Source organism: Peromyscus californicus, unplaced genomic scaffold, assembly GCF_007827085.1.
Source record: "Peromyscus californicus insignis strain IS unplaced genomic scaffold, ASM782708v3 Scaffold_24__1_contigs__length_46423439, whole genome shotgun sequence".
In the NCBI taxonomy this organism is placed as follows: domain Eukaryota; kingdom Metazoa; phylum Chordata; class Mammalia; order Rodentia; family Cricetidae; genus Peromyscus; species Peromyscus californicus.
The window spans coordinates 32,382,932-32,397,695 of NW_026294535.1; the positions used below are offsets into that span (position 1 = coordinate 32,382,932).

Here is a 14,764-nt window from a genome sequence, read left to right on the forward strand (position 1 = left end):
GCTGGAATCATCCAGGTAGCCAAACTGGTATTTCTTATTCACCGCCCCCTCTACCCCAGGACTCTACTCCCAAGTCACTCAAATTAACTTAACAAGTACTTATGGAATTCTGTATTTTTAAAAATACTCAGGACCACATGGAGTTAAGGCAACAGATATTCTGTAAGCAGATGGAATCACTAAGCTGCACATTGTGTTTTTGTTTCTATGGCATGCTGTAATTCCTCTGGGTTGTGGCTGCCAGGACAGTTCATTCTCATTGTGGTGACATTGGAACAGTGGCTAACCCATAAGGAGGACAGATGACCAGTCCTAGGGTCTTCATGGCTAGAAGGCAGTAGCTGTTCACATTGCAGGCACACGACAAATTTCCAGACATCCTATTCCACACTACTTTTCACTTAGTAGACTGAAGGTGACTGGGGTGGGGTTGTGCTGTGGAATAATCCTTCTGCACACTGTGTGGGTATATGTCACTATGATTGGTTTAATAAACAAGCTGACTGGCCAATAGCTGAACAGGATAAAGTTAGGCAGGATAGCCAAACTGAGAATGATGGGATGAGGAAAGACAGAGTAAGAGAGTTGCCAGCCAGATGAAGAACAAGTTGGACACACAAAATGAGATGGAGATAAAAGCCATGAGCTTCTGCACAGCACATAGATTAACAGAAATGGGTTAAGTTGTTAGAGCTAGTTAGTAACAAGCCTGAGCTATTGGCCGAGCATTTATAGTCTTAAGTCTCCATGTTGGTTATTTGGTGGACAGGAAAACTCCACCTACAGGGTTGCCATTTCTATAGCCAGTACCCTACATATATAACAGAGTTGTCAAAAAAAGACTCAAATGTGGAGTAGGCCACATACAAGAAGAGCACAGGGCTGTCTGACCTGCCTGGTCTAGAAAGGGGCCTTGACAACAGTGTTTGAAAATTTGGACACTACTCTCATGTGCAGAGCTTTAAAGTTCAGTTCCCGAACTGCACCACAGACATCAGTACTTTTTCTACATTTTCAGGCGCTTAGAAAAGTATACCCAATATTAAAAGCCAATGCTTTTGAATGGCTGAGTTGATGATTTCAGGAGTAAGGGTGTCAACAGTTTCATTTTCTCTCCAGTCCAATCAAGTTTTAAATCAATAACCTATGACGGTAGACACTACTAGAAATAGTAAGTGAGTGGCATTCACTCTGGTAGTAGTTTATTCAGGGAGTTCTTCCTTGATTTCATCAAGAATGGAAGTGGGAAGTGGAAGAAAGGATAGGAAATCAGACAAGGAATATTTTAGGACATATTTAATAAAATAACCTGCTCCTTCAAAACCTCTTTTGTACAAGGTAAGACACAGTGAAGAACACAGTCACAAACAGAATCCACTTAGGCTGAGGCTACAAAGAAAAGGAACGCATGACTTACAAGGTTCCTGATAGGAAATCACAGCATTTCCAGGCACTTACAAAATTAAGTTCAAAGTTCAAATGAAAGTAAATTTAAAAAATAATTACACTATTTTTCCAGTGACTCATTAACTCTTCCACATGGCAGTGTGACACCCAGATTCTTATGTGTATTTCAAAGACATGAACGCATAAAGTGTAAACTTCCTTTCAGTGCTGGGCATCTAAACCAGGGTACTGTGTATCTGAGGTGAGTGTTACCACCAAGATATACCTTAATCCAGAAGGTGAAATTTTAAGTGATTTCTTTTTGTAAAAAATAATTTTCTTGCTGGGCGGTGGTGGCGCACGCCTTTAATCCCAGCACTCGGGAGGCAGAGGCAAGCGGATCTTTGTGAGTTTGAGGCCAGCCTGGGCTACTGAGTGAGTTCCAGGAAAGGTGCAAAGCCACACAGAGAAACCCTGTCTCGAAAAACCAAAAAAAAAAAAAAATTTTTTTTTCTTTACATTTTCTAATGTGATGAAAAAGAAATTTGTCCAAACAATGACATTATTAGTTGGGAGAAAGGAAGAAAAACGTGGAGTACCAGTGCCTGCATTTTTCACAGTTGTGACTTGAAAGAGAATGGGGAAAGTTCCAGTTAGTGTACTTCTTTGGGCTTCCATGTGTACTGGGTTAAGTCATTAAAGCAGATATAACTTTGGGGCAATTGTCATAGTGGTATGTTTCTATACAAGTGGAAACCATTTTCAATTGTCAACACACTTGGTTTTTAGAAGCTGAACAAAACAACATTTTATGGAGACCATGTAGACTCTCAGTTCAACACACAACCACAGAGGAAATAACAGCTCCATCGATCACGAAGCTTCATGCAGCAGAAGAAAAATGTGCATAACTTTTACGCACTTTCACCTTTCACCACAAAAACATCAGCTATGAAAGGAGCTGAAAGGGCAGCATGGAATCCCACCACAATGGAACACGGGAGGAGCCGGCATCCCCAAGGTTGGTGAAATTATTCACTAGGGAAAAAAATCTTCACATGGCAAATTCAGCTGGACTCACCAGTATCACCCAGTTGGGAAGGAAAGAAAGGTCACTCTCTGGGCCAAAAGCCCGAAGCAGCTGTTGGGAGCAAGAGGGCGACCAGGACTGAGGAGAAGAGGTTCACGGCGTTGTTGTCCAGGATGGGCTTCCCTGCTATGTGCTTGGTCTCCCGGGCCGGGCTGCTGACCACCAGCCCGGTGCTTTCATCCAGACCTGAGATAGAAGGAGGAAAATGGTGTGGGAGACCAAGCGACCGTTAGGAAGAGCAAACAAGCACTTTTCTCCAGAGGAGACAATCTGTGCAAGAGTCTCGGTGCTTTGTACAATGATGTGGGGCATGACTGACATGGTGTTATATTGAAAATCCTTGATTCTAAAAGACCTTCCTGCACAGGGGGACTTTACAGCACCTCAGCAGTGGGCTCTCATATCTCTGGAGTTCCTTTAGGAATGGAAGACCTGGCTTCCCAGTGGTCTCTCCAGGACAAACGTGGGGGTCCGACATCTGGGGTCACATCTGGCCTCAGAACGGGACATCAGGGACCAGTGTGGTATGGCTGCAAAGAAGGCGGTTGGGACTCACGTCTGTGCTTCTGCTGTAAGGGAAGACTGGATGTGACAGCATGTAGAGCTGGGGACTGGATGTGACAGCACGTAGAGCTGGGGTGGGGGAGGCAATCAAACCCGAGAGCTGTGCTCTCACGAACAGGGTTGACGACCTTCTGAAAAGAGACTGCAGGGAGCAGCTGGGCCCTCTGCTCACAGGAGGACACAGCGACAAGGTGCTAACTTGGACACAGTGAGCCACCACTGGATCCTGCATCTACTGAGGGCTTGATCATAGTTTCTGCCCGTAATAAACCACCTACTCCCAACATTTTCAAAAACAGCACAAACAGAATAAAATGCAGGCACACTAAAACTCACACTTACATATTTTCTCTTTAAGACTGTGTGTGCTTGTGCATGGGTCTGTCTGCACAAGCACACGTGTGGGTGCACGTGGAGGAAGTCAGGTCCCTTGGAGTTGGAGTCAGAGCTATGGACAGTTGGATGTGGGTGCTGGGATCTGGACTTTGGTCCCCATGATTGATTGAGCAGCAAACACTCTTAAGTGCTGAGTCAACTCTCCAGTTCCCACATATCATGAGTAAAAACTTAACTGGTGACAACTCAGGGAAGTCCCAGGCACTAGGAACGCTGAGGCAGGAAGGAAGCTTTAAGCGCAGGAGTTTAAGGCCAACCTGGGCAATACAACAAGAGCTTGTTTTAGAAACAAATCAACCGAGAGACAAAAGCCTCAGGGGTGAGGACAGAACGTCATGGTGGGCATAACCACCACAGGAAAGCAGGCCACTCACGTAGCCAGACGAGTATAATTATCGAATGCACTGGGCAAAAACAAAGGGAAGGAGGGGCATTAAAATGATCTGATCCAGGGCTGGAGAGATGGCTCAGAGGTTAAGAGCACTGGCTACTCTTCCAGAGGTCCTGAGTTCAATTCCCAGCAACCACATGGTGGCTCACAACCATCTGTAATGAGATCTGGTGTTCTCTTCTGGCCGGCAGGCGTACAAAATAAATAAATAAATCTTTAAAAAAAAAGTTCTGATCCAAGTGTCCTGTTTTTCTAGGACTGACTTGGTGCCAGCTCAAAATCAAAGTCTGTTTCTTGCACTATAATCACTGTTCCTTAGGATTTAGAAATCTCTCTGAATTAGTTTAACACAAAAGAATAAGAAAACCAAAATTATAGAGATTTCCCCTGTCACTTCTGGCATTTGGGTTGGTTTCATTGGTACATTTTTTTTTTCAAGTTTTTAAAGTGTTCATATTTTTTCCCTATTTCTTCAAACAAAAGTTACAATAAGATGCTGTCTTACAGCCGGCAGTGGTGGCGCACGCCTTTAATCCCAGCACTCGGGAGGCAGAGACAGGCGGATCTCTGTGAGTTCGAGGCCAGCCTGGTCTACAGAGTGAGTTCCAGGACAGGCTCCAAAGCTACAGAGACCCTGTCTCGGAAAAAACAAAAGAAAAAAAAAAGATGCTCTTACCAGAAAACTGCATTGTTGCCCCTAAGTATGAGTCCACAACTGAGCCCAGTAACCCAGCCAGACCTCCAAATGCAATTATGGGCCACTGGGGAGCGGAGATGTCTAAATCATTCACAAACAGCAACTGTGTGAGGAAGTAGGCCAGGCCCACACAGGTACCACCAAGGAGACTGGAGGCGAGCCCCACCACGGTGACGCCTCCGTTGGTTCCTGAAGGAGAAACACACCAAATCATCTGGTTAGGACTCAGCAAGTGAGGGATACCAAGGTGAGCAAAACAAAACAAAACCCCACACATGCCTAATTTAAATGAATTAGGTACATGCCTAATTAAAATGAATTCAAAGAAAAGAGCACTCTCTCTCTTAAAAAAAAAACACAAAAAACAAACAACCAATACATAGAGACTGGAGATGCAGCTTGTGGTAGAGAGAACTTGCCAAGCACACATGAGATCCCAGGTTCAATCCCCAGAACCCACCTCTGCCCCCAAGAAACAAAAATCAAAATGCTGCTAATGTGAAAGTTGCACACACTTATGGGACACTGCCATGGGAATACATACATACACTGTTGACTATTTAGATCACGGGACCCACAGCTACCTCAAATACTTGTCATTCCTTATGGTGAAAGCATTAAACATCCCATATTTCTAGCTCTTACAAAGGATAACCTAGCCTAAGTTGTCTCTAGTCACCTGCTCTAGACTACAATACCAGAACCTCACTTGTGTCTACTGAGCCCCACTGTTGATCTTTCCTCATCTCTCTCTTCTCTCTAGGCACTGGCAACCACAGTCTATCCCCAACTTGTGTGCTGTCAGCTATCTTACCAGGTTATACACAAGCGAAACCATGCTGGAGTTGGGAGAAAGTCCTCTAGGCTGGGGAGGCAGCTCAGCGGGAAAGTGGGTGAGCATGACGGCTAGTTTAATTGTCAGCTTAACAAAAGTTAGCGTCACCTGGGAAGTGCCTCAGGGAAGGACTGTCTAGATCAGGCTGGCCTGTGGGCGTGCCTGTTGGGGATTACTTTGGTTACAGTAAATGAGGCAGGAAGACCTGTATCATGCCCTGGGCAGGGATCTTGGACTGTACAAGAGTAGACAGAGAAAGCCAGTGGAACACCAAAGGTATGCATTAACGGACGGCTCTTGGCTCTGGACTGTGGCTGTGACGTGACCACCTGCTTCAAGTTCTCTGCTGCCCTGACTTCCCTGTAATGATGGGACGTAACTTGGAAGTGTGAGCCAAATAAACACTTTTCTCTTATGTTTCTTTTTTTTTTTTTGAGACAGGGTTTCTGTGTGTAGCTTTGCACCTTTCCTGGAACTCACTTGGTAGCCCAGGCTGGCCTCAAACTCACAGAGATCCGCCTGGCTCTGCCTCCTGAGTGCTGGGATTAAAGGCGTGCGCCACCACCGCCTGGCCTCTAGTCAGAGTATTTTATCACAGCAACGGGAAGGGAAACTCTGAGACACGAACATATGCAAAATTTTGATCTCTAGGATCACAGGAATAAAATCAAAAGATAATTCTATTTGCATATAACCTATTAACAGCCTCCTTTCCACATACTTTAGATTACTCATAATTACTACATCAGGCATGGTGGCACATGCCTTTAATCCCAGCACTTGGTGGCAGAGGCTGGAGGATCTCTGAGTTCGAGGCCAGCTACACAGATCAACCCTGTCCTCTCCCCTCTAAAGTTACTACTACACTGTAAATAGTTACTGTAAATAGTTACACAACATTGTTTAGTGAGTAATCATAAGGAAAAAGGACTGGAAGGGTTGCTCTTTTTAAGATTTTTTTTTCTGTTTATGAGTGCTTTGCCTACATGCATGTCAGCACATCAGTTTGTGTTTGATGGCTAAGGAGGCCATCAGATCCCCTGGAACTGCAGGGATTGTGAATCGCCATGTGGGTACTGGGAACCAAACCTGGATCCTCCAGGAAACACCCAGTGCACTTAACTACTTACTCAGCTATTTCTCCAGCAACCCTCCGTTTTATAAAATTTTATTTTTTGCTTATGAGTGTTTTGTTTGCATGTATGTCTGTGCACGGTGTGTGCATGCCTGGTGCCGTGAGGTCAGAAGAGGGTCTGAGGTACCTCTGGAACTGGAGGTATAGTTGTGAGCCGCCATGATGGTGCTGGGAACTGAACTGAGTCCTCTGTAAGAACAAGCACTCTTAACTGCTCAGTTATCTCTCAAGCCCGCCCCCACCATCAAACTGTTTTCTTTAGCTATATATAATCCAATGTCGATTGAACCCATAGATTTGTAGGGCCAACTGTATGTTAAAAATATAATTGGGCCGGGCAGTGGTGGCGCACGCCTTTAATCCCAGCACTCGGGAGGCAGAGCCAGGTGGATCTCTGTGAGTTCGAGGCCAGCCTGGACTACCAAGTGAGTTCCAGGAAAGGCACAAAGCTACACAGAGAAACCCTGTCTCGAAAAACCAAAAAAAAAAAAAAAAAAAAAAAAAAATTTAAAAAAAAATATAATTGAGCCGGGTGGTGATGGCGCACACCTTTGATCCCAGCACTTGGAAGGCAGAGGCAGACAGATCTCTGTGAGTTCAAGGCCAACCTGGTCTACAGAGTGAGTTCTAGGATGGCCAATGCCACACAGAGACCCTGTCTCAAAAACATATGGCCCTCAATACTTGAGTGTCCGCCTTTCTTCCCTTTCCATTGCTCTGTGCTCATTCACATTCTCTACAGATGTAATCACCAACTTACAATTAAGAAGACCAAATATAAACTGTAAAAGGCTCTAAAAGAAAACATTAACTCAAGAGGTTTGGCTCTTAGTTTGCATTAAGCAAACTCAAATCAAGACTCACAGCTGGGGCTGGGGAGAAGGCCCTGTCAGAAAGGTGATGGCCATGTCAGCCCAAGAGCCTGGGTTCAGTTCCCAGAACCCAAGGAAAAAGCCGGGTGTGGTACCATGTGCTTGCAACCCCAGGACTGGTGAGGCAGGTTCGTCCCTCCGGCCTGCTGTTCTGCCAGCATAGCCTACTCGGAGAGCACTAGACCAAGGAGAGACACTGTAGTGGGCAGCCATTCCAGCTTTGATCTGGAAGTTCCAAACCCCACTGAGGCTTCGGTAACTGTCACGCCTACAAGGCGGGGCTGAGAGAGAGGACCCTGAAGACCCAAGTTCCGGATGCGCCAGCTCTCTTGGTTCCTGGACCCTGGTCGCTGGAGCTACACCAAGCAGAGTTCTCCAGAGAACACTACCGGACTGCAACACACCTTTTCCAGACCCTGTAAACTATCCCTTCACTTGTAAATTACCCCACAAAATAAACCTCCTTTTTAACTACGTGGAGTGGCCTTAATAATTTCACCAATAAGACACTGTCCAAAAAACAGAGTGGATGGCTTCCTGAAAAATACACCCAAGCCTGACCTTTGGCTTCCAAATGTGTGCATATGCAACACAGACACACACACATACAAACTCACCAACTGGAACTTTCTCCCAGGTTGTTATCAGCCGAGGTGAGCTTTTGCTCAGAACGGGGCCAACCTCAGAAGCCCAGGTATCTCCAGCAGAGCAGGCCAGCGCAGCCAAGAGAGACAAACACATCCAGGAAGCAGTGGGCTGCTTGGAGAAATCTATGGGCATTTCCCCGGGGCCATTCTCTATCATGTACAGCAGGGCCAGCTCCGTGGGCACGGCTCCATTACAGAATACCTGAACCCAGTTCCTTTGGCCTCCTGGAGACAGGCAAGCAGATGGAGAATGGAAAGAAAAAGAAAAAAAAAATCATTTATAGAAACATATATTTTTAAGTTTCAGAAAAGTATAGTAGCTTAAAAAAATAAAAGTGGCAAGGTATCTTTGTCCATATTCTATACTGTTATTAATAAACGCAGAATGAATAACAGCAGACTCGCACGAAAATCCTGCAGTTACTTGTTATTGTGGCACAAGAAATAATGAATTGAATTAGGCTACAGAAGCCGTCCTCAGATAAGATTCATCTGTTCTGCCAGCCTAAAGGCTTCTGATCCAAAGCTCCTGTTAGGATGAAGCAGTGTCAGAATAATTCATCTCACCTTCCTTATATTCCGAATCTAGACGCTTCTTCACCTCTCCTTTCCATTTGGTGAGTTTTGAAGATGAGAGGAAAAACATCAGCAGCGAGGTAAAAAAGCTGAAATTTGCAATGGTTAAGATAAATCCAACCACTAGCCCTGGAAGAAACACACGTAAGCGCAGAATTAGACTTAAATCCAGAAACTGATATTTTGGGAGGAAAAAAAAGAGAATCTTTTCATTTTATTTATTTATTTATTTATTTATTTATTTATTTATTTATTTATTTATTTATTCATTCATTCATTCATTCATTCATTCATTCATTTATTTATTTAGGTTTTTCAAGACAGGGTTTCTCTGTGTAGCTTTGCGCTTTGGAGACCAGGCTGGCCTCGAACTCACAGAGATCCGCCTGGCTCTGCCTCCCGAGTGCTGGGATTAAAGGCGTGTGCCATTTATTTTCAAATCAAAATCTGACATACATTTCTAGCACATCTTCATGATTCCAACTCAGTTACTACCAAGCAGCAAACTGAAGCCATTTTAACTGATAGTTTTCAACCATATTTTGATCTCAGACAACGATATAAGATCATTTTAAGGCAGACTTTCTATACTCAATGTGAAGATGAGAACGACTTAATTATTCAGCCATAAACATTATACAGCAGTCAGAACAGAAGGTAAATCTGGAGATTTTTTCAAACTGCCTGTAGCGCTCTCGGGAGAGGAGATTATCATTTTACAAGTTTCTAACTTTTGCATTTCCTCCCGTACATCCAGGGATTTTCTTTTAAAATGAAAAGTCAAGGAAGATAAACTTCTCAAATCTTGCAAGAACTTTTAGGACTGTGATTTTGGATTTTTACACTTTTCTCTGGTGTCAGGCAGCCCTTCAGTTTTCAAATGGTGACTGATTTTAAGGAAGCATTCAAAACACATGCCCATACTCTTAACTGTCCAGAAGACTGAGGCAGGAGGATGTCCAGAGCCTAAGAGTTTGAGACTAGTCTGTGCAACGTAGGATCTCATGTATACAAACAAGCAAACATGTTTGGAGAGGATGCCCGCACCTGAAGGAGCTTGATGTTTCAGGATGCTCTCGCTGTCTGGGGTTACATATTCCGGCTGGCCCATGTGCCATATGGGTGAAGTGTGTCCTCAGAGCATCCCATCTGGAAGTGTCTGATGGCCACTCTCTCCTCACCAGGGATACCGATTGTGGTTGTGCGAGGGAGGGTGTCACACTTGTTGAGCTCTGCCCCAAGGAGGGCACCTCCTTCTGACCTGTCGATTTATATTGTTTCTCAGAGTTTGTGCTCATCAGAAGAGCTTCTAATGATAATGTGACTTCTCCCATAGACTAACTACAAGAAGAGGGCATGTCTGAACATGTTTTATATTCCTGTCCACCCAGTAGTTCTACATTTTAGATGATAATAAAGTGGCAATTAATCTCTATGACAAAGGATAACATCAGCTTCTTTTCTGGGCTCTCATCAATTCAAAAGTGAGGCTTCTGTTTCAGGAAGATGAGCCAGAGCTGAACACAGTGACGAAAATGGGTAAGACCACACTTGCAGGGATGATTATACTGCCTCTGGCCTTTCCTGACACCTCACCCTGCCTGTACCCTTGTCTTCTGCTCACAGCACCTCCCGATAGGCAGGGCTCTTGATGGGAATCACATTTATCTTTGTTATCTATCTTCCATGATGAGAATTGGAAGTTCTGAGAAGGTATTTGAATCCATTGCATTTACTGTTACCAAGTTCACAATATCCTGAGCGCCTAGAACTGTGCCTGGCACACAAGGTCTTTTCACTGGGTATTTACTGAAAATGAAGGGAGAGGTGGTTACTCATTAAGTCGAATTATCTAGGCAGATGAAATTAAATTGAAACTTGCCAAGTCAAAGGCTGAATAAGCTGTCCATTACCAGACGGAACTATGCTAACAATGACTGGACAGTCCTTCCTTGGAGTAAGTCGCCTGTACAGAGTCCTGTCCTTCCCCCCCACACCATCCTGAAGTTTCTTTTTCAGCGTGTACCTTACGCTCTGTGTTGGCTCCACACACTGAAGCATTTCTGCGCTATGAAGGGCTCTAAGTATCTGGATCTTCTGCCATTTACCTCTTATCACAAGGGCACTAAAAGCGCGATCCGGCAAACCTTAATAAAGTCCCCAGCACTGCCAACAGTAACAGTGGAAGGGAACAATGTGTGCTGGGCAGTGTGCGGAGGAGCATTTGACACGGTAACACCTCGGTGCTATGGGCACCATTATTCCTTTCCACCCGCCGTCAGGAAAATGGTAACAAGGAAAGTTTAAGCGACTCACAGTCACACACTAGGAAAGCGTTTCCAAGGATTGTGATAGACCTCACATCAGTGTCACACCTTAATCCTTAAAGAAAAGAAAGCTCCAAACAGAAACGTCTTACAGGACTCAGGATGCAATGATATTATTGTTGGACAGGGTTTCTCTGTGTAGTTCTGGCTGGCCTGGAACTTACTCTGTAGACCAGGCTGGCCTCGAACTCACAGAGATCCACCTGCTTCCCAAGTGCTGGGATTAAAGCCGTGCGCCACCACTACCCCACAAGAGCCAAGATTTTTAAGTCAATGTACACTTCCCTCCTAAACACTTACTTTGTGCCAGTCATTATCCAAAGAACATTCGGTACTCAGGGGCTTTCCCTCTGTGTGCTGTGACAGTTGTTATGCAAACCCCTCAGGGGGGACTGAAGCCTTGTTCTCAGGAAGCTTAGGATACTAAATACTGGATATTTGGCAACAGTGAAAGACATTTCACTTTCCCTTTTGATTTCATTAAGAAAAGAATGACATCAAAGAAAGCTATCGAGAGCAAACAGAAGGGATCCAAAGATGTTTAAAATTTTTATATGTTCTCACGTATATTCTCAAGAAAAGGCACTAGGCCATTACCTCTCAAGTTTAAGTTCCATAATCTTAATATAAAAACATATTTGGCTATGAGATTTACTTTGAAAAAAATCACACTCACACACAAATTCTAGGTAGAATTGTAACAATTCTTTTTATAAACAAAATGTGACTGAAAAGACACCATAGATGGAGAAGCAGAGGGTCACTGCTTGGTAAAACGCAGTGAACATCTGCAACAGTTTTTCAGAACATTTAAGCATGCCAGGGTTTTAAATATTTACTTGTCTTTATTTCTTAGCTGCTCCTTACAAATTTGCCAATTATGAACACAGATTTCTACCTGTCTGAGTCCAAGTACCAGGAAGAGCAAAAGTCCAAATTCTTATCTTGATACTACAGTTTTCATTCTAAAAAATGTTGTTTAGAACAAATTGCCCAACAAAATACGTAGGGGCAATGACAAAACACAAAACCAGACAGCAATACGTAATTACAGTCATATGTAGTTCTTCATTATATGGGAAGTGTGTTTAAGGTTGGTGTCTGGGATGTACCTGCTCTAGGTCTCTTCAATGATTAAAATGACCTAGACCAGCATTACAAAAACTAAGAGTGCTATGGAAGGGGTGCACAATCACCATCTTGCTGTTCGTGAAGTGAAAGAAAGTGTCATCAAATAGTATACCCACATCCCACATAACTTCCACGAACTACCAATGGCATCTACAAAATGTGTCCATTTTCTAGAACTGTACTATCACCTACCAGTAAAGGAGGGGTGGGGTTAAAGGCAACGGCCCTGAACTGAATTGCTCGAGGCCACTGCCCCACAAATGGGGAAAGTGCATTTAGTTCAGCAGCAATAGAGCACAGTGTGAAGACACCAATACCCCAGAAGAGAAGGATACACAAAGTAGGTCAAGATATAAAACTGTAGACACTGTTAAATAACCTTGAGATATACATACACTGCAGTCTTTAGAGAGAGACACTCATCTCATTGTACAAGGGAGATGTCTTTAAAATTACTTATTGTAGTTAATGATATAATGAATACATAGAGCATATACAGAATATGTCTTTTGTGTAATTTGCCATACTTTTCATAAATTTTTGTGGATCTGCAACTTTCAGAAATGAGAAAAGAAAAAACAAACCAACAAAAAAATCCTTCACCACTAGGTGATGGTGGCGCATGCCTTTAATCCCAGCACTCGGGAGCCAGAGCCAGGCGGATCTCTGTGAATTCAAGGCCAGCCTGGTCTACAGAGTGAGATCCAGGAAAGGCGCAAAGCTACACAGAGAAACCCTGTCTCGGAGAAAAACAAAACAAGACAAAAAACCCAAACAAACAAACAAAACAAACAAACAAAACCTTCACCATGTTTCTGTTTCTCCAAAGTTAAGAAAATATATTTATTCTAGGAAAGGTCTCAATACCCCCAAACCCACAGATATCAGATCCAGTCCCAAGAGCCAGACTGTATGGATTTTTGTCCTGTGGTAGTGATAATTCCAAATAATCATGATGGAGTCTATCCAGGAATCTCAACCTAGCAACAGCAACCACAGGAAACATCATTATACTCTCCAAGTTGTTTCCTCTGGTGGAGTAAAAATGTTACTGTTTTCTAAATTTAGACCCCAAGCCACGGCATTTGCGGATGATCTGGAAATTGCTGACAATCTATTATGTCTCAGGCCAGGGAGATTTAAACTGGACCGGTTTCCTATTGTATCTGGGAGGGTTACTGTGCTGCAAGTCAGGACTGTTCATCTGTGTGCAGTTTCCAATCTCCTTTGGAAGGTGTTCAAGCTGATTGGGAGCTACACCCAGATTTGTAATGAGGCTACATAATTCATCGGTTAGAGACAGCTGTTTGACTTCGTTCTCTCCAGTGCTGAGTGTACTGAGTTTCAGCAGCTTTTTATGTCCTTTCCCACAGTCGTTATATGATTCAAATGAAGGTATGGGGGGCGGGGAGAATCTAGCCTATATATCACTGAAGGCAGTTCTCTCAGCTCATTATGCCATAAATCAAGCATCTGCAACCTCATCAAGTAAACTGGTCAGTGAATTTTCACTGAGAGCCAGCATCATGAGATTTACTAGACACTCCAGCTCTGCCGAGGGGTGAGGTGTGTGGGGGTGGTGGTGGATGGAGGGATTGCAATTGGTTACTACATGACAAAGTTCTGGTAGTTTGACAGATGGTGGCAGGATATGTATAGACCTCTTGGATAACTCCAAGCACATTGAATTCTCCTTCCAGCATTTGCTAAGTCCCCCAATTATCTTGGTTTTTTTTTTTTCTAGTCTCAGGTGATGGATCTGGCTATCTGATGCCCTGATTGGGCAGCACTGACGTCTTTCTTTCCATCTCTGTCATTTTCCCTTTGGTTTTCAGATTCTTTTTCTTTGTTTTTTTTTCCTCCCAAACCTCCAGGGGCCCCTGCCTCCTTTTCTCTTCCCCTGGACGATGGCACTTTGGGATCTTTCTCAGAAAGTGCTGACTTGAAGAAGTCATGAGCTTGGAATCCCATCCATCTGTTCCATGTTGGATACTTCTGGTAGCACATTTTGAATGGTGCTGGTCAGTCAGTGACCCATCAGAGATTCAAAATTCCCTCATGGCAAGGAGAAGACAGTAGTCTCCCCAGCCTGTGCCCCAGGGGGTGCCTCCTCTCCCAGAGTTGCAGAGTGAGGAGAGCATCCCTTGATGCCCAGCAGTGGGGTGCCAGACCAGATGGGGGACCCTCAGAAGGATCCTTGAGGAAGACATGGACCCAGGGAGGCTTCTGCTGGAAGCAAATCAAAAAGACTTTTCAAGAACTTGAGTCCTGGTGAGGTGGTTCAGTGGGTAAAGTCACTTGAGGACCCGAGCTTGACCCCTGGGAACTGGCATGCTTGGTGGAAGAGCTGACTCCCACAGGCTGTCCTCTGAACCCCACGTGTGTGTACTCACTGCTCTCTCCACCAATACATAAATAAACAAATAAATAGATGGGGGAGAAAAGACTTTCAAGGCATTGACCCTTCTTGCTGTAGGTCAAGAATAATAAACACCAAGGCAAGGGCACAGGAGAAAGTGTGGTAGTTTGAAGAAAATGGTGCCTCAAAGCCCATAGGGAAGAGCACTATTAGGAGGTGTAGCTTTGTTGGAATAGTATAGCTTTGTTGGAGAAAGTGCATCTCTAGGGGGTGGGCTTTGAGGTCTTAGAAGCTCAAGCCTGGCCAGTATGTCACTGTCACTTCCTGCTGCCTGAGGATCCAGATGTAGAACTCTCAG

The 14,764-nt window shown here is 44.2% G+C and overlaps 1 protein-coding gene across 10 annotated transcripts in view; it reads right to left on the bottom strand.

The window, feature by feature from the left end:
* The window catches only part of LOC128119800 (transmembrane protein 19), a 68,682-nt gene that overhangs the window by 23,788 nt on the left and 30,130 nt on the right, over positions 1–14,764 (bottom strand). For 7 of the 10 annotated variants that reach the window (XM_052753392.1, XM_052753400.1, XM_052753397.1 and 4 more), the window contains 4 exons: positions 8,581–8,718; positions 7,984–8,238; positions 4,504–4,713; positions 1,282–2,662 (listed from right to left, as the gene is read on the bottom strand). In XM_052753392.1, coding sequence (XP_052609352.1) covers positions 2,499–2,662; positions 4,504–4,713; positions 7,984–8,238; positions 8,581–8,718 — 767 coding nt within the window. In that variant the 3' untranslated portion in view covers positions 1,282–2,498. Of the gene's footprint in view, positions 1–1,281; positions 2,663–4,503; positions 4,714–7,983; positions 8,239–8,580; positions 8,719–14,764 lie in introns of those variants that run through there. The other 3 variants (XM_052753394.1, XM_052753395.1, XM_052753393.1) reach the window with 1 other exon arrangement.